The sequence below is a fragment of the Meriones unguiculatus genome, chromosome 11 (genome assembly GCF_030254825.1).
Source record: "Meriones unguiculatus strain TT.TT164.6M chromosome 11, Bangor_MerUng_6.1, whole genome shotgun sequence".
Taxonomy (NCBI): domain Eukaryota; kingdom Metazoa; phylum Chordata; class Mammalia; order Rodentia; family Muridae; genus Meriones; species Meriones unguiculatus.
The window spans coordinates 107,234,668-107,259,842 of record NC_083359.1 but is presented as its reverse complement, the minus strand read 5'-3'; the positions used below and the strand labels follow the sequence as shown (position 1 = coordinate 107,259,842).

Here is a 25,175-nt window from a genome sequence, read left to right as displayed (position 1 = left end):
AATATTATATCAGGAAAACAAAACAAAAGCAAACCAACAAGACAGACAGACAAGCGAGACACTCTCTTGCCATTAGGCATAGGAGGCCATTAAGCTGTTCTAAGGGCTCCTGAGGAGCCACCCTGCTGCAGCCCTCCTTTAAGAATTCTGCCGGGGATGGTGGGCTCCATGGGGGATGTGGACACCCTGCTGAGTGTACCAGAAGCTGAGGGAGGCTGTCATTTCCCCTAAACTCCATTCCCACGCACACCAGGCAGCCTCAGAGCGCTGCCTCAACCTGACTCCATATCACTTAAAATACTAGTTGTGCCTGGCTAAGGTAGGCCAGTAAGTGTCCACAGACAATGAAGGTTCCCAGACACCAGCCAAATGTTTTCTCTTGCTGATATCTAGGCCTTAGGTACATCAGGTAACTTCTAGGACAACAGTTCTTCCTATGCAATATATTGCAATGATAGTCTGTAAGTTCCCTTCTAGGTTGTTTATATTTTTAGGATCAATTATGCTCTACTATGATGAGTTATTTGTTCTATATTTAATAGTTTAACAATCACACCCAGGAGGACCTCTAAATTATTATCTGGCAGAGCTTATGATGTCCCACTTATACCTCAGACAAGATATGTGTCAACTTTCTACCATTGTGACAAAATACGGAAGACCATCAATCTACAAGGTCAAGAGTTATAGTTTAGCTATCATCATGGTTTTAGAGGTGTAAAACTGGCTGGTCCTTTTGCAAGGTGGCTTGATGTACAATCATGACTCAGTTAGGTCAAACTGCTCACCTCATAGCCAAGAAGTAAAAGTGAGGAAGAGGACAGAGGTGGGCAGCACAGCCATCTTTGAGCATAGGCTTAATCCAGAAAATAATTCTTCAATAAAGAAACATACTTTAAGAAGGAACCACGCTGAAGCCATTTTCAAAAAACAAAAACAAAAAACAAAAAACCTTCCATTTTGAATAGGGGTCAAGCAGAGTTGAGTTCTCAAGACCTACCTGGATGAGCAACCTCCTTCCTGGCAAGTCGAAACATGAATGCTGGGCAAGTCACCCCACCACAGTTGAGCAAACCAGCGAGAACTGGATAAACACACCTCAAAGAAACGTTCAGATGGAAGTTCCCTATCCCTGAATCCTTATTGCTGGAAAATATAACTGTAAGTTGGTACAGATGGTTGTGGCTTTTTCGATATATGTGCTTAAAAGCTTGATAGCGTTCTGGCTCAGGGTTGTAGTTCAGTCCCTGAGCCTGTTCCATCAGTAGTGGCTTGATTACAATAAACTTCTTTTCTGCACTGACTCTGCGTTGGATCCAAGTGAATGTCATGACAATAACAATAGCAGAAATGACCCACACTTTCCCCCACTCAAACTGAGTGGGCAGTTAGTAGGCATGGTTTAGATCCTCAGAGTAAGACAATGGACTCTTGTATCTGTTTCCTCATTGTAACCACAGAGGAATCCAGAAGATATGATGATTTTTAACTGCTGAAGAGCAATAGGAGATGTATGAATGACTCCTCTGCTGAACCCATCAGAAAGGGGTCTTACCACATCACACCCACTACAGAAACTCTGGGAGTTTCCTATACAAACCCAATTCTGGATTCGTTACATTTCCTTCACAATTGCATACAGCCGTGGACAACTAATGGTATCAATGCAACAGATATGCTTTCAATACTATTTGTTGCTCCTTTATGTAAATAAACATCACCTATTGGCTGCTAGAATATAAATCACTAGATGTTTATCTCGGGCAATTAATATTCAAAGGGCACACCTGGGACTTGTTCGGTACGTTAAAGCCTGGGGAGCTAACAAACAAGGCAACAGCCCCATGCAACTAGACCACAGACCGACATAATGAAAATCAGATCACAACCGAAACAGTGGTTAGGTACAGAGGGAAGCTGGCGGGTGACAGTGAGGGGCAATTTTCTGAGCTGTCTTGTCTTGTCTTGTCCTGGGACACTTATTACTAGCTTTGTCTTACTCAGGACAAAACAAACAAATCAATAAATAGGAGAAAAAGGAAAAGAGAGGGAAAGCCACAGCACCCACCTCTCTGAAGCCCTACATGTGTCTTGGAGATAAACTAGTTAGTCCTCCAAGGTGAATGTTCAGAGAACCTAAAATGCACCCACTCAAGAGCATCAGGAACACCTTAGCATTGTAGGAAAATGTACACTTCTTTCATTGAAATCCCCAGGTTCACACCTAAGGTATCTGAAGTTCCTATGCCAGTTCAGGTTTGATTTAGGCCCCAGGGCAATGCTTATGCCTACAATCATTCAATTTTTAACTACATAAATTTGACCTAACTTTATCAAGCACCTAGCCCGTGTTTGCCCAGGCATGCTTTAAACTCCCTGCGTCTTGCAGCATCTTTGCTGAATAATGAGAACAGTCAGCCCTCTCTTCCACACAGCATCTCTTTATGGTTGGAATCAGGCATTAAGCATTGCTCTGTGTTCTTTCCTCAAGATTGAGTGGCTCTGGGCCTCTCAGCCTTTTTGTACAGGCCCCATTTTCAAGGCCCTTCATCATTTTTTGTTACTCTCTTTTGAAGCTTCTGCCCCATCTGTCTAGGTTTTAATGGTGTAACTTCCCAAATGGATAATGGTACTCCGATTGAGAGTTGAGCTTGCCAAGTGGAGCCTAATAATCACCTTGGTTATCCTCTTCTTGACAATTCTGCTAATAAAACACGGGGTAGCCCTCACCTTTCTTCTCTAATGAGAAGACAGCATTTTTGCTTTCTTTTGCTAAATAGCATCACACTACTAACTTTCTCAGACGTTAACTGGGATGAAGGACTGCTGCCAAGGACAGGAAGAAGTAAAAATAACTTACTCACTCTTCTTTTAGGTGTAGACCCTAGGGAAGTAGTTCAAAAAAGCTGCATTCTGTATCAGTGACGATGAGCTAAGCTATGTGTCTTTTCAAGACTTGCCTGCATTTCTGGAGATTCTTTCTTTGCTGTTTCTGGCCTGCTAGGGTCTTTCCCTGGTTCTGAGTAATTTAGGTTAGCCCATGGCTTTTGCTCCCATCCCAACACCAGTGGCTTCTGTTTAAGATGAGAATCTCTGATTGTATTGTCTGGCCAATCTATCTAAGGAAAGAAAACATATATATCACATACATAGATGACGGTGTTCTAGAACAGAAGACCAGAAGCACCAACCACTTGCAGTGATCACGAGGAATGGCAGAGAAAAACATTTGGTATTTTCACCTCCTGCCGTACAGAGCTAGAGTCCCTTTCATTGCTGAGTATTTCAGCCTAACTGGTCTCTCTGCCATTTCTCCATATGAGTGCTGGGATCATGCATGCATGATACTATCTGTGGCTCTTCGTATAGGTTCTGGGGATCTAACTCAGGCCACCAGGCATGTACAGTTGGTGCTTAACTGCCTTCCTGCTCCCAAACATTGCTTCTGTTGGTTGTTGGATTTGGTTGGAGCAAAATAAACAGCAACACATTTTAATGGTTCAAAGAAGTCAACCCTTCGGTCGGGAAGATGGCAATTAAGAACACACACTGCTCTTTCAGAAGATGAGAATTCATGTCATGCACCGTGCCACTCCAACTGCAGGAAATCCAATACCATTTCTGGCCTCTTTGGGTACTTGTACTCATGTCCACAGAGAAACATATACATATACAAACAAATAAGGAAATAAATAAAAACTTTCTGAAGAAGTCAATCGTTCATGAATTCTATGCTCACAGGGCCCATTAAGCATAGTGAAAGCCTATTACACCCAGCAACACATTCATGCAACAGAATAGCCAGCTCCAGAGACACAAAAGCCAACAGTTAAAATGGAGAGATAACTCACGACAAAACAACTCGAGATGTCCTTTCCAAAGACAGATACAGAGTTTTCATAAGTAGGTTATATCCATATCCTAAATGCATAGCCATACAGATAGCCACATAACAGAGATAATGTTGCATGTTAGATACAAGAAAAAAAAAAGAACGCAAAATAAGAGAGGCACTGCAGGTTTTAATGAGGCATTCACAGCTCTGGAAATTAGAGTCCTAATTTGCACGAATTTATGAAGTAAACAAGGACAGCACAGACAGTGATGGAGGCTGCTGATGGCCACCTCTGTGTCACACATTTTAAGGGAGTGTCAAATTGATTTTGCAATCCTTAATTATATTTCTCTAATTTTTTGTGATGGCTGAGTTTGTAAGTATGCAGAAGAAAATAGTTTTCAGCAAACTATTTTTCTCACACTTAAAATGAATAACATAGCACATTAACACCCATTACACGAGCTATGGAAAATACATTAGAGAGATGCCACTGTCATCAAGGCAAGAACTGGTCAGCTGCATGTTCACATGTGCATGTCCTGCTTCATTCTTAGGGGAGGTACCTGGGGGTACACAAACTGTGGTCACTTTTTCTTATAAAAATTTGTCTTGTCTGTGAATGATATCCAAGGAGAACTATTCTGTAGAGAAAATGGATTATTCGTCTAGCGATATTGTACCAGGTATAGAGGGAAGGATGACTAGTGTTTAGGAGTACAGACTGTCAAGTTTTAAGAATGACAACTGGATTCTAGTGCCCATGTGGTGAGCCAGGCATTCTGCACTCTCCTCTAACCCCTGCTCTGAAGGTTCATGGGGCCCTTCCAGCTTCTAACATAGTCAAGGAAACAAGGGTCCCTCATTTGGCGACACATGCTGCTTCAACGAAATAAGCAGAAAATAACAGAAGACACCCAATGCCTTCCTCTGGCCTTTGTTCTTGCACATAAACTCACTCACACAAACAGATACATAAGCACACAAATAAAAACAATCAATCATTAAAAGCAGAAGCTGTACAGCAGGTCATCCTAGCTTAATGAAAATCGGTTTTCTGTAACTTACTAGATACTGATTTGTTTAGCTGAAATTTGTTAGGTTGAGCATAAACTAGGTAACTTTGTTAACCAATTTTATTAGGGCACAGCATAAATGAAATTCAATGTATCAACACAAAGGATAAAATCCAGCTGTTCTAGGAGGCTGTTATACCCTACTGCCATTACCTTCACCACTCCAGAACATTTATTTCAGCCTCGGCTGCTCCTTTATGTCTTCTAAACAAAGAACCCTGTCCTGAGAGGTTATATGAGTGCAGTTAGCAGTGAGTCCTTTCTGGCTTTCTTCTCTCTGCACAGGACTTTACGGGTGGCCATGCTGCTCTCATCATCTGATCCCTTGGCACTCCTCAGTGCTGTACTGTGTATCTTAGGGCCTGTATGCACTAACCCACTGCTGGCCATTTGAATGATTTCCAGTTTGAGGCTACCATGCAGAGAAGTGTCAGGAAATACTATGCACATCCTTTCTGTGGAGGTAAAGTTTCTCATTTTTTTAAGCCAACATGTTTGAGAGAAACATCTGGATCATGTGGCAGATGTATATTTTGTTGGGTAGATCTGGGAATAGATCTAAGGTTCATTCAATTATTTGCTTTCAGTTTTTCCACAATGCTCATTTCAGTTTTAACCAACATCAGCCTTCTGCTGCTGCTGCTGCTGCTGCTTTTATTATTGTCTTTGCTGTTGTTATTATTAATAGTATTATTAGTAGTAGTATCATTATTGTTATTGTTAACCTATATATTTATTTTTCACTTAAGAAAAAAAGTTTTTTTTTTTTGTTTTTGTTTAAAACCAGCCTTGGGCGGTATAATTTTATGTGATGAGCATCCCTTTGTCTCTTTGAATATCTTCTCTTCTTTTCTAGATTGCTCACCAGTCACTCTCTCCAGATTGCCAGCATCCTCCTAATTAGTGATTCATTTCCTTTTGAGTCACAAGCCTGGAGGTACTGCCCTGTAAATCTAAGATCTTCCAGAGTGCAAGGCAGGATTCTGTGAGCCTCAGGTCTGTAAGTCCCATAACTTAACTATTCCTACTACCTCTCAACATCTTAAAGTCTATTTGCAGCCAGGCGTGGTGGTGCCTGCCTATAATCCCAGCACTTGGGAGGTAGAGGCAGGCAGATCTCTGTGATTGCAAGGCCAGCCTGGCCTACAAAGTGAGTCCAGGACAGCCAAAGCTACACAGAAAAACCCTGTATCAAAAGCAAGCAAGCAAACAAACAAGTCTACATGGTATTTATAGATTTAATTTTTCTGACACTAATATCAATATGTAAGTTATGTTCAAGGTGAATCTTCTTTAAACAACTTGCTTTTATTTTAAAACCCCACATTTTTTGTCTTTTCTTTTTCTTTCTTTTCTTACACACTGTGTGTCTGTGTGAGTGTGTGTGTTTGGAAGTGTGTGTGCATGCTGGAAACTGAGTATAAGACCTTGCTGATGATGAACATAAACTCTATGCTTATTTGAATCCCTGGAACTTTTGTGATTCAGGATATAACTAAACTGTCCAGTCCATCCCTAAGCTAAGCTTGCATTGGTGCACACAGTGGCCCGCAACGATGATTGTGCTGCCTCAGCTTTCCATGTTGCTGGGGTTATCAGCCCGTGCCTCTAGTCCAGCCTTGATGATGTCTTCATTATCAACTGAAATTTCTCTTGTCAGGAGACTTGTGGTATGTTTCATTGCAATATTTATAAATCATTTGCCATAATTTCTGTGTCCAATGAATGATTTTACTGCAGTATTTTAAACTCTTTACATTGGGGACTATACTTGCTTTGCTCAATATCCTGTTTCTAACACTGATCTTAGTGTCTGGTTAATAGGATGAAATTGGAGGAGAGCTATATATGGACTTAATGAAATAAAGAGGAAAGCAGAGGCTTAAAATACAGGTTGCAGAAAATAGAAGGACACACTTGTTGGAACTATTGAGTTTATTCCTGTTCCCCAAGAATACATGGTGACCTTATCCTGTTCTCCAAGGAAATATGGTGACCCTATCCTGTTCCCCAAGAGGACATGGTGACCTAGTCTGTTCCTCCACAGGACATGGTAACTGTAACATGTTCCCTAAGAGGTCATGATTATTCTATCCTCTTTCTAAGAGGATACAGTGACCCTGTCGTGTTCCATGAGAGGACATGTTGACCCTATCTTGTTTTCTAAGAGACACAGTGACCCTATCCTGTTCCCGAAGGGGCCATGGTTGCCCTAAAGACATTTAGTTTATATGGTGGAGATACTTCATGCATCCACTGTTTGGAAAGTAATCAATAATCTCCAAGAAAGCATTCACAATGACGGAGAAGACAATTTCTCATCATGGTAGATCAATGAGTGACTAGCCGGTTGGAAGATGGACATATCAGTAGAGTCTGACATTGTAAGAAAGGTGATTGGAACAACAGGAAATAAGTTGGGGACATGGTTACAATGCTTCCAGATATTGGAACTGAGCCAGTAAGTGGAACACTGAGGCCCAGGAAGGTAAGCCTCCGTGAAGAAGGAAAATTTAGTAACTAACTCTAGAAGTTTGTAGGTTACATAAAATGAAATGGACAGTCATGGGTATGCAGAAGAGAAAGGTCATGAAAATTGTATCCTCAAGAGTCATGTGTTTTGGCCACATAAATGTATTCATGAGATGAAGGGCCCATCCTTTAAGGCCACCAGCATAAGACAACGCTAACAATCACCCAGGTGTGTTCTGTCAGCCCCGTGGGCAGACCCCTGCCCTAACTCCTGTTGATAATCCATGACCCACATGAAAAAATAGATTCAGAACAGGTGAGTAGACTTATATGGTCTGTTCACATCATGATGGCAAACAGATTCTACCCTTGGGGAGTCTGACACAGGAGCCTGCACTATTGCTACTGTCACCGCTACCTTCTGCACCAGACTGTGCGAGTCGATACCCTCAATGTCCTTGAAGCAGAGTCAATCAGCATGACACCATGGACCCATCCATAGCATTGATCATTGTTGTTTATAAACCACTTTCAAGATTAAAAGTGCTTTTTATTGTTCTGCATGTGTTTATTACGACTGTCATCTTAAACCTATTGCAATAAGCCTTAATGATTTGTGTGGGTAAAAGTGTCAAATATTCATTAACCTCAAAATTTAATAAGCCTGAGTTTCTAACCTAAGAGATGTGTGACAATCTGCCTCCTAGCAATAGACTGATTAACAATGGTGGAGCAGACAACCACCACTGATCCAACATATGTCTATAGCAGCAACTTCGCCACTGATTAAGTCTCATTAATAATCTTATTTTGTCTCAGAGCTTCCCAGTTTTAATACACCCATGTCTACATGTAAAGCCAAGAGAGGCCAATCAAACTGAATGATCACTCTTCATTCTCAGTGCATTCATTCAATAAGAGGGCTTTTAAAATGCATAACATATTCTAATGCATAATAAATTTTATTATTAAGTAATTTTTACAGCTAAGCAATCCTTCTTATAATTTCTTTGCTATCACTAATTTAATTCTTTAATCAATGAGCTTTTTTGGACATTTGGTGTGTACCTTATACCAAAGAAATAGTGTTGAAATTATCAGAAGACAGTGATAATTTCAGTGTATGACAAAGAGAGCAGCAAACAGCCCATTTCAAGAGTGTAGTAAGGGCTAAGGTGGAGAAAGACTTAATTTCTGTGGAAGTATGTCAAAAATGTTTGTAACCTGGACCTGGCACGGGAGAAAGGTGAGCTGCTGGGGAAATCTTTAGAGGAACACTAAAGCTAGCATCTAAATGATGAGTGATAGTTAGATAGACAAGAAGATGTATATGGGCTTTCAAGAACCAAGAGATTGGTGACAGAAGACCAGCAGTATGTCCCTAGACTGAGAATCCTAGAGAACAGAATACATTTAGGTAAAGCCACTGGACCCAAAGACTACCAGAGATCTAAATGGGAAATCAAGAAGTATGTGGGTGGAAAGACTAGGGTGAGAGGCAAGAGATGAGAGCTGTGCAGAGCTGAGAACATAATAAAGATGACAAACAATGGAAAAAGAAAGGTGATAACTTAGAGACTGGCCTACATAAGAAAGAAACGTCACAGAGAGGCACAGACAGGTCAGTTCTGGGCCACAGCTAAAGACAAGAGTTTTAAGACATGGAGAAGAAGAGTGGCCAGAGCAGGGTCAAGTGCTCAAAGGTGAGAACACTTCACAAAGCCCCCAGGGGCTGAAGTGGGGGTCCTTACATAAGTCACACAGGCCTTCCAGGGGATGCCTTATGACCTCCACAAAGTCACCATTACTTGCAGAAACAAATGAGTAGGGTCACACTGAAAGGGCAGCTTGGATGTTGTATGTCTGAGAAGGGGTTCCTTCTCCACCTCCCAAGTCAACAATGCTTTCCTGGAAGCTACACTCCACATCACAGACCTAAGTGGTGACTTCTCATGAGATGAGACTATGAGGGTAACTTCTCCTCCTGAGTCTATGAAACAAAGCTCCGGGGCCCATCTGCAGCCTCTTTAACAGACATGCTGCACACATTGTCTGCATGAGAGCATCTGAAGCTTCCCACAAAGCAGGACTGTTGGCACATTATCTCCCAAAACATCTTCTCAGGACACTGAAATCATCTCAGAAATTTAGAGCATCTCAATGGTGTTATGATTTGGAACTGTTCAAAATAACAATAAAAAAAACTTTATCCTATTATGGATGCCTAATATAAAAGTGAGTATCACACTTTAAATATTTCCAATTAATTATTTGGAAAACATGAAAGTAAAACAGCTTCCTTTAAAATTCTTTTCTGTTGCAAGTTCCTCTCTATACTCATTCATACCGAATGAAATGGGAAATATATATATATATATACACACACACACACACACACACACACACTCTGTGTGTGTGTGTGTGTGTATTTCTGAAAACCAATACCAGGGCTTTGCTCTTGCTATGTACTCTATCTACCACTGAGATAAAACCCCAACTTTTAAAGTTATTGTATCAAAGAAATGACAATATGATAAAAGCATTCACCACATGAATGGCTTTGAGCTGTGAAGGCTTAAACATAGGTCTTCATAAATCAGCCTTTATGGTAAGCTTGGTGAATTGGAGATGGCTTTCCCTCATCACACCATTGACGCAATAAATGCTTCAAACATTCCCTAAGCACTTATTTAGCCTTATTTAGAAGTCTGCTGCTGAGAGGCCTGGTTTCCACATCATAGTCTGACATCTGCTCTTCTGAGGGGAGCCATGGACCCTGTTCCTCTCAGGATACACAGGTGAACTCAACCAGACATAACCATCTTCTCTGATGCTGTCACCATCAGCATCTGCTAGTAGTCTGAAGGCCTTTGCTGCTTGGCTTTCCTGCTCCATGGTCTTATTTTTCCTGTTCTTTGTCACTATTCATGTTTATTTAACAGCTAGGCTACAAAGTAGATCTACAGATTTATTTTCCATAATGAAAGCCCATATCAAATATCAAAGATTGAGCAAAATTTGTAACTGAAACCTATCTTGTGAAAACTTAGGTGGTTTTTACTCTTTCTTTTTTCTTAAAGCACATTCTGGCCAAATTACTTGCTTCTACTATCAGGAAAACAAATACTAGGACATCAAGGGTGTTGAAGGTCAGAATTAATGTGCTTTTCCTAATTAGTCTGTCTGAAGAGGGTACCAACATGTGCCTTTTCTCTAACTGCTTATAAGCAGGTTTGTTTTAATCAAGTACTTAAATGCCCCAATCACCAAAAATAATAATAAAGCATAAAAACCATACAGAAAAAGACATAAAATTCATGCCTTTTAAGATGTTCTACAGAATGTGAAATGCCTTAAGTTAAACAGTAAAAACTGCAAGGCCCAAATTTTAACAGCAGTCTCACAACCTTGATATTGCAGCTCCTGTAGGCAAAGAATCTTTTAAAGACTATTTTAAACCATGTATTAATTGTACACGTCAAGTTTTTAAAAGCATGTTTAAGTATGTCCACATTCTTTCTCTTTTTCCATAAACAAGGGACCGAAACAGTAGTTAATATCGCTATCTATCATAGGGGAAGGGGATGTGGGAAGAGGAAGGGAAAATGGGACTGGGGGAAGTTGAGGGAGGGGGTTTTAATTGGGATATATTATGAATAAATTGTGAATAAAAATAAAAATTAAAAAATACATGCCTTTAAGGACTATTGATTTGGGAGGAGATGAAGGAGGGAGGGTGGGGTTGGGAGGGGATGAAGGAGGGGGCTTCATCTGGGATACAAAGTGAATAAACTGTAATTTATAAAAAAAAAAATGTAAAAAGAAAAAATAAGGACTATTGATTTGGATTGGGTGTGTTTCTCTTTTTGTGCTTGCTAATTACTTGTATTCTGTATCCTGAAGCATCTTTGCTTAGGCTTTTGGAGAAGGTGAGTACATGAGACAAATATGAATGGCAATCACTTCATGTCCTTGAGCACCATAAGGAAGGATACAGTGTCATCTGCAGGATACTCGGCATCAGTGATCACATTTCTCCCGAAGACAAATAAAGTGCAATTGCACATAGATGCATGTCTGCACACACCTCCCCAGTGGCTGCTGCAAAGCGCTCCCAAAGGCAGCCCCTGCTTCCTGGGCATGGTCAGCAGCAGGAGAGTTTAAAAGGCTGGAGTGATTGGCATCCAGATACTGTGGCAGTCAAACCTTCCCCCAAATGATCACGAACGTGATTTACTAACAGGGAAACAAGACTGACAAGGAGAGCGAAAGTCACTATTGGAATCCCAGTATGAGCTGATTTCAGATTTTTACCTTGACATGGAAAGAACAAAAAAATTTTGTGTGTGTAAATCAAATAGTTTCACTCTGCATTCCTGGGGGAAAATGGTGAACATGAATATGATTTTCTTCCTATGCCCAGCATGTGATGCTAACCCACTTGAGTTACAGAATGGAGGAGGAGGCTGGTCTGGAGAGAAAAAGTACTGTTGGCTGCAAGCAAGCAGGAGGCATTACTTCAAAGTGTCTGTATGATTGTTCAATGATCACATCATAAAATAATTTTCAATTAGCTATTTTTATATACTCCCTTGATTCACTTCAAGAACAAAATATTTGTTTTATATTGATTCATTTTCTCCATATCACAGTTTTCAGATCAGTACAGAAGAGTAAAATTTATATGAATCCTAAGTTATAAACATCATATTATATGAGAAAATCAAAACCAATTGTTGACTTAAAATTCCTGAGACTTGGATAGATCAGTGATTGCTGATGCATGTTATTCTTGCCGCGGCCTAGGTTTGGTTCTCAATATCTATACTGTAGCTCCCATTCACCTGTAACTCCTGCTCTAAGGGCCCTGGCACCCTCTTCCGACCTCCACAGGCTTCTGCACACATATGGTGCACATATATTAATACTCAAGTACACAGGGAAGCACACAGAATAAAACTTGATGTAAATAAACATAAAAAAATATTTGCCTTAATTGGAATGGAAGAAAAAGAAGACTACCAGCTCCAAGGCCCAGAAAATATTTTCAACAAAATCATAGAAGAAAAGTTTCCCAATCTAAAGAATGAGATGCCTGTAAACATACCGGAAGCTTAGAGAACACTAAATAGGTTGGACCAGAAAAGAAAATCTTCCAGCCATTTAAATGTACAGAACAAAGAAAGAATATTAAAAACTGCAAGGGAAAAAGGTCAAGTGACATATAGAGGCATGCCTATCAGAATTATACCCGACTTCCCACAGAAACTCTAAAAGCCAGAAGGGCCTGGCCAGATATCTTACAGACACTGAGACCACAGATATCAGCCCTGACTACTATACCCAGCAAATGTGTCATCACCAGACAAGGAGAAAACAAGATATTCCATGAGAAAAAACAAATTTAAATAGTACCTAACTACAAATTCAGCCCTACAGAAGATACTGAAAGGAAAACTCCAACCCAAGCAGGCTAACTTTACCCAGGAAAACATAAAAATAACCTCCCATCAGAAAAATGAAGAGAAAGGAAGCACACATACACACACACACACACACACACGCACACACATGCACACACACACACACACACACACTACCACCACCAATATCAAAATAACAGGAAGTAACAAAAACTGGTCATTAATATCTCTCAACATCAATAGCATTAACTCCTCAATAAAAAGACACAGGTTAACAGTATGGATGAAAGATAGGATCTATCAATCTGCTGCATACAATAAACACACTTTGGCTATAAAGATAGACATAACCTCAGAATAAAGGGCTGGAAAAAGGTTTTCCAAGCAAACAGAACCAAGTGGCAAGATGGAGTAGCCATTCTAGTATCTAATAAAATAGACTTTCAATCAAAAAGCTTATAAAAAGAGACAAGGAATGACACTTCATACTCATCAAAAGAAAAGTCCACCAAGATGATGTCTCAATTCTGAACATCTATGCCCCAAATGCAAGGGCACCCACATCTGTATAGGAAATATTACTGAAGTTTAAATCACATGATAATAGTGGGAGACGTCAACACCCCACTCTCATCAATGGACAGATCATCATTAAAAAAAAAAACTAAATGGAGAAATAATGAAATTAACAAACGTCATAAATCAAAAGAAATTAAGAGATACCTACAGAACATTTCACCCAAACACAACATATACATTCTTCTCAACACCTCATAGAACCTTCTCCCAAACTGACCATATACTTGGTCACAAAGCAAGCTTCAACAGATACAAGAAAATTAAAACAACCCTTTGCATCTTATCAGACCACTATGGATTAAAGCTGAAACTCTACATCAACAGAAACAACAGATAACCAACTAACACATAGAAACCAAACAACTCCCTACTCAATGATCACTGGGTCAGAAAGAAAAAGAAAGAAAGAAATTAAAAACTTTCTAGAATTCAATGAAAAGGAAGGTACAATACACCCAAACTTACGGGATACAGTGAAATCAGTGTTAAGAGAAAGGCTCATATCACTAAGCGCCTTCATAAAGAAATTGGAGAGTTCTCATACTAGCAATTTAAAAGCACATCTAAAAGCTTTAAAACAAAGAAGCAAACACATCCAAGAGGAGTAGATGGCTAGAAAAAAAATCAAACTCAAGGCTGAAATCAACAAATTAGAAACAAAGAGAAAAATTTAAAAAAATCAATGAAATTAAGAGCTGGTTCTTTGAGAAAATCAACAAGATAGTCAAACCTTAGCTAAACTAACCAGAAGGCAGAGGGAAAGCATAGAAATCAACAAAATCAGAGATAAAAAGGATTGGATACAGAAATTGTGGTGCATTTACACAATGGAATACTCAGCAGTTAAAAACAAGGAAAACATGAAATTTGCAGGCAAATGGTGGGAACTAGAAAAGATCATCCTGAGTAGCTATTCCAGAAGCAGAAAGACACACATGGTATCCACTCACTTATGAGTGGATATATTAGACATATAATATAGGCTTTTAAACATACTAAAATTTATTTACCTAAAGAAGCTAAGCAAGGACCCTGGGTAAGACGATCAATCCACACTCAGGCAAATGGGATAGACATCGGAAGAGGGAGAAAACTGGGAACAGGACAGGAACCTATCACAGAGGACCTTTGGCAGACACTACCCAGAAAAGTATCGAAGCAATTGCTGAGACTCATAGCCAAACTTTGGGCAGAGTGCAGAGAATATTATGAAAGAAGGGGGAGATGAAAGCCCTCGAGGGGACAGGGGCTCCACAAGGAGAGCAACAGAACCAACAATTCTGGGCCCAGGGGTCTTTGCAAAGACTGACACTCAAACCAAGGACAATACATGGAGATAACTTAGACCCTTGCTGAGCCTTAGTTGGCAGCTCAGTCTCCAAGTGGGTTCCCTAGGAAGGGGAGCAGGGGCTGTCTCTGGCATGAACTCAGTGTTTGGCTCTTTGATCACCTCCCCCTGGGAGGAGTGCAGCTGTATCAGGCCACAGAGGAAGACAATGCAGCCAGTACTGATGAGATCTGATAGGCTAGGGTCAGATGGAAGGGAAGGAGGACCTCCTCTATTTGTGGACTATGGGAGAGACATGGGAGGAGAAGAGGGAGGGATTGCAGGATTGGGGGGGGGGCAGGCAAGGAAGAGGGTTACAGCTGGTATATAAAGTGAATAAATTGTAATAAATAATAAAAAAGAAATTAAATAAAGAAGAAAGAAAGAAAAGGGGTACATAAGTACAGATACCGAGGAAATCCAAAGAATCATTATATCTTACTTGAAAAGCCTGTATTCCACAAAATTAGAAAACCTAAAGGAAATGGACAATTTTCTTGATAGATTTTACTTACTAAAGCTAAATCAAGATTAGGTAAGCAGTTTAAACAGTCCTAAAACCTCTAAGAAAATAAAAACAGTCATCAAAAGTATCCCAACCAAAAACATACACACACACACAAAAAAAAAAACAAAACAAAAAAACAAACAGAACCAGATGGTTTTAGCTCAGAATTCTACCAGACTTTCAAAGAAGAGCTAATACCAATACTCCTCAAAATATTCCACAAAATAGAAACAGAAAGAATAGTGCCAAACTCATTCTATGAAGCCACAGTCATCCTGGTACCTAAACTTCACAGAAACTCAACAAAGAAAGAATTTCAAATCAATCTCCCTTATTAACACTGATGTACAAATACTCAATAAAATACTCGCAAATTAAATCCAAAACCACATCAAAAACATCATTCATCAAGATCCAGTAGGCTTCATCCCGGGGATGCAGGGATGGTTCAATATACAAAAATCCATCAATGTAATCTACCATATAAACAAACTGAAAGAAAAAAAGAATCCCATAATAATCTTCCTAGATAGTGAAAAAGCCTTCCACAAAATCCAACCCTCTTTCATGATAAAAGTCTTGAAGAGATAAGAGATACAAGGCCCATACCTAAACATAATAAAAACAATATACAGCAAGCCGATAGCCAACAACAAATTAAATAGAGAGAAACTCCAAACAATTCCACTAAATTCAGGGACAAAACAAGGCTGCCCTCTCTCTTCAACATAGTACTTGAAGTCATAGCTAGAACAATAAGACAACGAAAGCAGATCAAGGGGATACAAACTAAAAAGAAAGAAGTCAAAGCATCACTATTTACGGATGATATGATAGTATACATGAGTGATCCAAAAATTCTACCAGATAACCCCTAAAGCTGATAAACACCTTTAGCAAAGTGGCTGGATACAATATTAACTCGAAAATTCAATAGTCCTCTTGTGTAAAAAAGACAAATGGGCTGAGAAAGAAATTAGGGAAAAAATACCCTTCATAATACCCACAAAAACAACATAAAATATTTCGGTATAACTCTAACCAAGCAAGTGAAAGAGTTGAATGACAGGAAGTTCAAGTCTCTGCAGAAAGAAATTGAAGAATATTTCAGAACATGGAAAGATCATCCATGATCATGTACTGAAAGGATTAACATAGAAAGACTGACCATCTTACCAAAAGCAATCTACAGATTCAATGCAATTCCCATCAATATACCAACACAATTCTTTGCAGACCTTGAAAGAACAATTCCCAACTTCATATAGAAAAATAAAATTAAGAAAGGAAAACAGAATATCTGAAGAAATCCTGTATAATAAAAGATCTTCAGGAGGTATCTCTACCCCTGATCTCAACTGTACTACAGAGCAACAGTAATGAAACCTGCATGGTACTGGCATAGAAACAGAGTGCAGAATCAATAGAATAGAGTTGAAGATCCAGAAATAAACATACATACTTGTGGAGACTTGATTTTTGACAAAGAAGCCAAAACCATACAATGGAAAAAGACAGTATCTTCAATAAATGGTGCTGGTCTAACTAGATGTCTACATGTAGAAAAATGCAAACAATCTATATTTATTAACCTGCACAAAACTAAAGCATAAGTGGATCAAAGACCTCACCATAAAAGCAGATAAACTAAATCTACTAGAATAAAAAGTGGAGAAGAGCCTGGAACTCATTGACACAGGAGACAACTTCCTAAACAGAACACTAACAGCACAGGCTCTAAGATCAACAATTAATAAATGGGACCTCACGAAACTAAAAAGCTTCTGTAAAGCAAAAGACACTGTCAATAGAACAAAATAACAGCCTAAAGACTAAGAAAAGATTCTTACCAGCCCTATGTCTGACAGAGGACCAATATTTAAAAATATATAAGAACTCAAGAAATTAAACACCAACAAACTAAAGAAGCCAATTAAACATGGGATACAGACCTAGACAGAATTCTCAACAGAGGAATACTGAATGGCCAAGAAGCACTTAAAGAAATGCTCAAAGTCCTTAGTCATCAGGGAAATGCAAATCAAAACTACTTTGAGATGCCATCTTATACCTATCAGAATGGTTAAGATAAAAAAAAAAAGTCAAGTGTCAGCACATGTTGGCAAAGATGTGGACAAAAGGAAAACTCCTCCAGTTTTGCGGATGGGAGTGCAAACTTTGGAAATCAATCTGATGCTTTCTCAGAAAATTGGGAACAGCTCTACCTCAAGACCCAGCTATACCACTCCTGGGTATATATCCGAAAGATGCTCCACCATACCACAAGGACACCTTCTCAACTATGTTCATAGTGGCTTTATTTGTAATAGCCAGAAATGGAAAACAACCCAAATGCTCCTCAACTGGAAAATGGATAAAGAAACTGTGGCACATCTCCACAATAGGATATGATTCAGCTATTAAAAACAAGGAAATCTTGAAATTTGCAGGCAAATGGTTGAATCTGGAAAAGATCATCCTGAATGAGGCAACCCAGACCCAGAAAGACAATCATATGTACTCACTTATAAGCAGATATTATTAGCATATAATACAGGATAACCATACTACAGTCCACAGACCTAAAAAAGCTAAGTAACAAGGAGCACCCTAGGGAGAACACTTAATTCTCATTCAGAAGGGCAAATAGAATAGACGCTGGAAACAGCTGAAGAGAGGGAACAGGATGGGAGTCTACTCTAAATATCCTCTGAAAGACTCCACCCACCAGGGGAAGCAGATGCCGAAGCTCACAACTAAACTTAGGGAAAAGTGCAGGGAGTCTTATAGAAGAGTGAGGGATGGAAGGACCTAGAAGGGACAGGAATTCCACAAGAAGCCAACAAATCAGGGCCCGGTGTGGTGGGGTGCAGAGACTGATGTACCAACCAAGGATCATGAATGGAGAGGACCTAGACCCCCTCCTCAGATGTAGCCCATGGCAGCTCAGTCTCCATATGGGTTTCCAAGTAAGGGGAGTGGGAGCTGTCCCTGATATGGACTCTGTTGTCTGCTCTTCAATCATTTCCCCCTGGCAGGGTGGCCTCACCAGGCCATGGAGGAAGAGAATACAGCCACTCCTGATAAGACCTGATGGGGTCAGTTGGTAGTGGAGGAGGGCTCCCCTTTCTGAGGACTAAGGGAGAAGGATGGGGTAGTAGGGAGGAAGGGTGAGAGCAGGATGAGAGAGGGGGCTATGGTCAGGATGTAAAGCGAGTCAATTAAAAATAAATTAGAAAAAATATTTGCCTGAGTTTCAAACCACCTGATGCTTTGGTAATGACCTGCATTTGAATTTGAGCTAACTACATAAATATCTCACAGTCACAGAATTGGAGCGCGAGGAGCTCAAAGTGCTCACATGGACATGAACCTCAGCTTAGTTGATGTGAATGTTCGACCCTATGGCCAGTAGTCTGCCAAATGTCAGTCCACTTCACTTTAATACGATCCATTAAATGCCTAAGATCCATAGGATTCATTAGATCCTTTTAGCTTTCATATTCATAAACACACAAAGCTACCATTAGTAGCAAAATCAAACATCATCTTTTAGTGTAGAAAACTACATGTAACTTATCCCAGACATAACACATCACAAATCCATCTTATGTCCATAAGAATGAGTGGATGAATACAGCATTCCCTGATTTTCAGTCCATACTATATAAACTCTTATGAGAAAAGCTCCTACTTTGGAACATATTTGAATATTATTTATTGTGTGGCAGCCTGCAGTTGGTGTTTAAAGAGAGAAGAGCAGCATGTGTGCAGGCACAATGTATCAGCAGGGCTATCCCATTCCATTCATCCTCTCCTGCCTGCAAGCAATTAATACAGTATAATTATGCCAAAGGTAAAGAAAAGGAAATGGAGCCACAGAAAAGAATAAGTTTGTCCAACTGCAATTAGTTAATAAATAATGCAGCATAGATCTACAATAAGTGCCTTCACTCTGCTCCCAAAGTCCTCACTTTTATTCCTAGAGACACAAAGGAGCTAATACATGGTCATGAATTTATACTGAGATATAAATGACTGATACTATAATATATTCAAACTAAGGATTAGAGCCTTGAAAAGCCTGCGTATCAGAAAACAAAACAATGCAAGCACGTCTTAAAGAACAAAGCTTAATGGACTCATTATTTTGCTTGAAGGTAGAATTCATAATCCTGATCTTAATAATTTTCAATATTAAGCAGCGTTTGGAACATATATCTGTGTGCTTTGTTTTCATGCTGTCAGGTATAAATTTGAAAGAGTGTTTGTACAGGAGATTCATATTTTCTTTCCTGCAGCAACAAGAGTTTATATTGAGACTTGAACACACTGCTCGTGGGCCTGGACTATATTGTGAACACAATTACACAACCCATCATTAACGGGGCAGGAGGAGAAGACGGGCATTTCCCACCAGATAAGTCTATAATAAACCTATAACTTACACATTACCAGATATTTGCCCTTGCGTTTAAACTTCATTCTTCTTCATGTTTTGGGAAATATTTTAGTGAGTGTTTCAGATTTGATAAGAATAGCTAAAAATAAGGAACACCTTGGTTTGTCTTGAAATTAAGAATTTGTAGCAGATAGGCCTTATTAGGGATCTCAAGGATTTGTTTGTTAGATTGGACACAGAACAAGGCAACTGCAAAAAATATATAGACAAATGTAGGCTGAACTGCCTGCCCCACCCAGCAGGCTAGCTCCTTATGGCTCCATGGAACTAATTTCCTGGTAGGAAAATCTACCTTCCCATGTCCTTGGAGAAGTGATGAATAAGTAAACAAGGAATCGAATCTGGTGGGACTTAGCTTGTTACCAACAGAGTAACAAAAACATGACTCCAGAGAGCGTACCACCATTGGCTCAGAACCCTTTCGGGGGGCATGACCATGTCTCCTCCTCAGAACCACTACTTTCATGTAGTTCATACTTCCTAACTTTGGAGAAACCGCCTTCAGAAACTCCCTTTCACAGTGCAGCCAAGCCCCAGCCCTTGGTATTTTGAACTGGCCCGGTCTCTGGGCAAGTCACCTGCACATCACACCTTCTGAGAGTGAAGTGTTTTTGTGAGGCCTGGGCAGGACTAAACAAAGACCCGAGTAATACTGGTTACACTTAGCTCTCTCTTTAGGAGAGGCGACTGTTTAAAAAAGCTGGGAAGTTGGTTTTGAGGGGCTGGGAAGACAGCTTGCATCAGGACAGTGCCTGCCTTGCAAGCATAAGGGCTTCAGTTCAAAACACAGAACTCATAAGTTAAAAAAACAAAAACAAAAATAAAACAAAACAAAACAAAAAAGCTAGGCAGGGGGTCATGCCCTTGCAATTTCAGTATTGGGGCAGTGCGTCTGTGGGCTCCTTGGCCAGCCTGTCTAGTCTATTTGGTAAGTAAAAGGTCAAATGAGAGATCCCACCTCAAAGACAGAGTAGAGGGTACCCAGTGAATGACACCTCTGGTTGTCCTCTGACCTATATACCATGTACAACACACACACACACACACACACAAGCAAGCATGAGAGTTCTTCTGCACGCACTCCTCTCCACACACAAGCTCAGTTTTGAAAACCCATCTTAACTCACTAATTGGATAAATGTATAACTCTAGATAGATAGCACATTTCAATAAAATAATGAAAACATTTAACCAAACCAAATAAAATTATTTAAACCAAAGGATCAAGCCAATTATGCAGGTTTATTTAAGAATTAAAAGGAGGGCTGTAGACACGACATGTAGTTAAAGGTACTTGCTGTGCTTACTGGGGACTGGAGTTCAATTCCCAGCTCCCAGATGGGGGTGGGGATCACAACTGCCTATAACTCCAGGGAATCTGACTCTATTCTCACCTCTCACCAGCATGCACATGCATTGCACATACCTACCCTCAGATGCACATGTGCACACAACATTTTATATATACAGAGAGAGAGAGAGAGAGAGAGAGAGAGAGAGAGAGAGAGAGAGTCTTAGATAATGCCACGCTACTGGTACTCCATGAAAATCAGCTGTGCCTCTTCTGTTCCTCAGGAAAATCGCCAGTGCCCTGGGGAGCAGTTCTCCTACAGAATGAGGTGCTCACCCCAACCATATTCTCTGTGCAGCTGGAGCCTCTGTGGCAGACAGAAGGATCTTGCCGGGTGAGGCCCATGTTTACGGCTTAACTTTTTTAAGGAGGAATTTGGAAATGTTCCCAGACACTGCATCTGCCCCTGGCCCTTGCACCTCAGAGGATGAGGCCAGTGAGGGAGAGAGCGAGGATGACTAAATTTATTAGGACCGGACGGGCCACTCTATCTCTCAGCACAGCAACAGTAGGCGATCCCATCAAAAATCTGTCTGTTGGCTGGCCTGCAAATCCAATCTGACATCCTCACGGCAGCCAGACCCAGCCGAATGGAGACAGAACACCGTTCCCTGAAAGCAATGCAGCCCAAGCCAAATGTTCAGCCAGGGACACAGCTTCTATTTCTGTTCGAGAAAACGAGTCTATCAGCTGAGATTCCCTCTTTACAACCTATTTTGACTTTCTTTTGTTGTTTCTCCTTCATAAAAAAAAAAAATCAGCACAAGTTCAGCATGTCAGGGAACTTGGATTCAATTTTTAATTATGATGATTTTGACGCGTGGGGAAAATAGTTAAGCACACATTAATCTCAATATATCTCAGCTAACAGGTAATCATGATTTACGACAAGCACTCATCGGCAGCCAGTCTCACCGTAAGCCAACTGTTTACTCCTTTAGGTAAAATCAAAACACTGGCATTTGATTTTCCAGCTCAAATTTCATTTCATTGGAATGTAATGGAATTTACATATAAAGTATTTTAAAAATATGGTATTTTACCAATTTTTTTACAGATCCAACAGATATCCAGGTTTGTCTGAAATTTGGATAATCTGAGTTTGTGTAATAATATAAACCTTATGCTCTGGGTATTTATTATCATGTGTGTGAGGGGGAGCACTAACGTGATAAGCGTGTGTAGGTCATAGGTCAACATTCAGTACGGAGCTTTATCGGTTATCCAGCTTGTTTGACAAAGGGCCTCCATGTTGTTCACACTTAAAAGGGCAGGCTATCTGAGAAAAAGGTAACGGACGGGTCTGATGCTCTTTGGGTGGATGACACCTAAATGAACATCAGTACAAAGTCCCAATTTATTTCTAATATCAGAGATCAGACCTCTACTCTTGCCTGATGCATCTAAAACAAAAAGGGGGAACTGTAGAGAGCTGCGGAATGCTATGCCTTAAAGATGGAGCTGGTTTCCGCCTTCCATCTTCCCGATGGTGAGTGCTCTCTGTCACGAACAACTCCACATTTGGCTAAGGCCGAGGATCTGGCTTGCTTCCATGTATGTGGACCTATCTGCATTGCCCACGTGGCACGCCTGGGTTGGCTACCCAGAGGCTATTTAAGCTGTGGGCTGGCTTTCCCCAGGGTCAGATGATTGTAAAAGGTTCCTGAATAAACTGCATTGAAAAAAAAAAAAAGGGCAGGCTAGCTGTCCTGAAGCTTCTGGGTGGGTGGTCTCCTGTCTCCAGCTACCATCGTGCCTTACAGTCATGCTTTCACTACCTCTACCTTTCACCTGGGTCCTCGGGATCTGAACTCAGCTCCTTGCATGTACATGGCAAATGTGTTCCCCACAGAACCATCTCTCCAGACCCTCCTGTTTACACAGAAATGTAAAGTCTGGACATAAGTTCTCAGAGTTTCTGGAGTATATCTGAATAGTGCTGACAGGAAGTGCAATCCATAGAAACCACGGAGCTTCTAGACTGTCCTAGATGTAGTGAGGCCAGGAGCCCAAGGCATGGGAGCTGTGGCCATGCGAGTGGAAGGTGCAATCTGCTGTTATTTTAAATGTTTTTCAGACTTACTCTGGTGGTTTGATTGACATCGGGCCCCCATGTGCTCTTATACTGACAGGCTTAGTCCCCAGATGAGCTGTCAGGCAAGGATCCAGAGGCGTGACCTTGTTGGAGGAGGTATGTTTCCAGGAGAGTGCTTTGAGATAGCAAAAGCTGAAAGCAGGCCTAGTGTCTATCTCTCTCCCTCTCTGCCTGCTGTCTGAGGATCAGGATGTAGCTCTTAGCTACTTCCCCAGCACCATGTCTGCCTGTGTGCTGCCTTGCTGTCAGCCATGATGAAAATGGACCAAGCCACTGACGCTGTAAGCAAGCCCTAGGTTCAATGTTTTCCTTTGTAAGAGTTGTCTTGTCATGTTTGAGTTGTCTTCAACCAGGGAAGAGTTGGCTTCATGGCTTCCTAGAACAGTGACTAAGAACTTCCTTTGCACCCTGAGGTTAGCTCACTGATTTTCAACCTCCACCCTCACTGTTGTTTACATCAAGTCTTCAACACTTTAAAACTTCGTGCCCACAGCAGGAACTTTCTTGGATTCACCAGTGTCTGCCTGGAGAAGGTGATTTCCCTGAGACTTGTTTTTTCTAATGCTTCCCACTGAATGGGTGATACTAACAGCTTCTGTGGACTCAGCTACAAAGGTAGCAGCAAAGCAAAACCACCACCAGGGGCGTGACGCAACCTTCCACCCGGTGATGGTAAATATGTTTCCTCTGAGTCTTTCCACAGCTTTGGTGATCATGTCTAGTCAGTAGGCATGACACATTTCTCAAGCCCTTTCACGAACAGGGCACAACACACTCTAATGCATTGTGATGGAGGCCGCCTGAGGACACACTTTGATCCAATGAGGCTGGCTCTCACTCTTTCCTTTCCTCACTTGCCTCCTATCCGTTCCCCAAACAATCCTAAAGAGATGGATGTGTTGACACAATCAGGCTACTGTTATAAAAAGGCTGAGCTCATATTTCTATAAATAGCCACCATAAAAAATTCATTGTAAAGAGATATCAAAATAATAGACAACACCTAGGGGCGTAGCACTTCTCAAATAAAAGTGTCAGATCCACTTACCTATAAAATCTGGGTGAGCCGTTCTGGGGAACCTGCAGTACCCATCTCCCACAAAGCAGGTTCCCTTTGTCATGGCAGCCATGGGAGCTGCGAGCTGGGACACCCTCCTCTCCAGACAGTACAGAGGAGGTGGGCCATTGACTTCTGCAGGGGGCAGCCAGCTGACACGGACGGTGGTGCTGTTGACTCCTGCCACCGTGGGAGACCGTAGTTGAGCAGGCGCTGAGTGATACAAAAGGCCACAGAAGGACCCTGAATGACACAGGTAGGAATATCCTTGAACACACTACATTTAAGAGTCAAGCAAATTGTGGTCACAGGTGTTAACATAGTTCTGTGCACGGCATATAGAATGCAGAGTTGACCTCAACGATGCCCGAAAAAGAATTATTAAATGGCTAACAAATTCCTAACACAAAACATATACAAACTGAGAAAGAATTTTTTTCTTAGAAATAATTTCTATGTTTTCTTTCAAATAAGAGATATAACCACTCTAGGTATCCCAAGCCTTTGTTTATATGCCTGTTGACCTCAATGGCTCCTTGGCTGGCATTCTCTCTCTGGATATCTCTGGATGAACGGAAGCTGACTTACTTGGAAACTACTGAACTCCTTTGAACTATGGCCAGCCTATGACCAGAACTGCTAACCAAGGCAGAGCCTCTTGTCTTGACCTGCATTGACTTGGTCCTGAGCAGGGAGCAGAAATAACAGACGTGGGGAAGGAGGAATGAGAGGGAGGGGTAGATTTCCAGGAGCAGGGTATGGGCGGCCATGTATGTCACCTAAAACTATAATCAAGTATGTCCCAAAAACTGATTGCTGTTGTATAAGTACCGCGTGCTAACCAATTGCACAATTATATATATATATATTACTAATTGTTAATATATATTAATATATATTACTAATTGTTAATATGGAATTGATGACTTTACATTGCTGAATGTTTATTTTTCATATTATTTTTTATTTTTTACCATACATGACATTTAA

General features: G+C 40.6%; 1 protein-coding gene across 1 annotated transcript in view; it reads right to left on the bottom strand.

Annotated features, from left to right (window-relative positions):
• The window catches only part of Ush2a (usherin), a 653,036-nt gene that overhangs the window by 430,419 nt on the left and 197,442 nt on the right, over nt 1-25,175 (bottom strand). Inside the window, exon 20 of the mRNA XM_060365102.1 lies at nt 24,177-24,398. Coding sequence (XP_060221085.1) covers nt 24,177-24,398 — 222 coding nt within the window. The remainder of the gene's footprint in view (nt 1-24,176; nt 24,399-25,175) is intronic.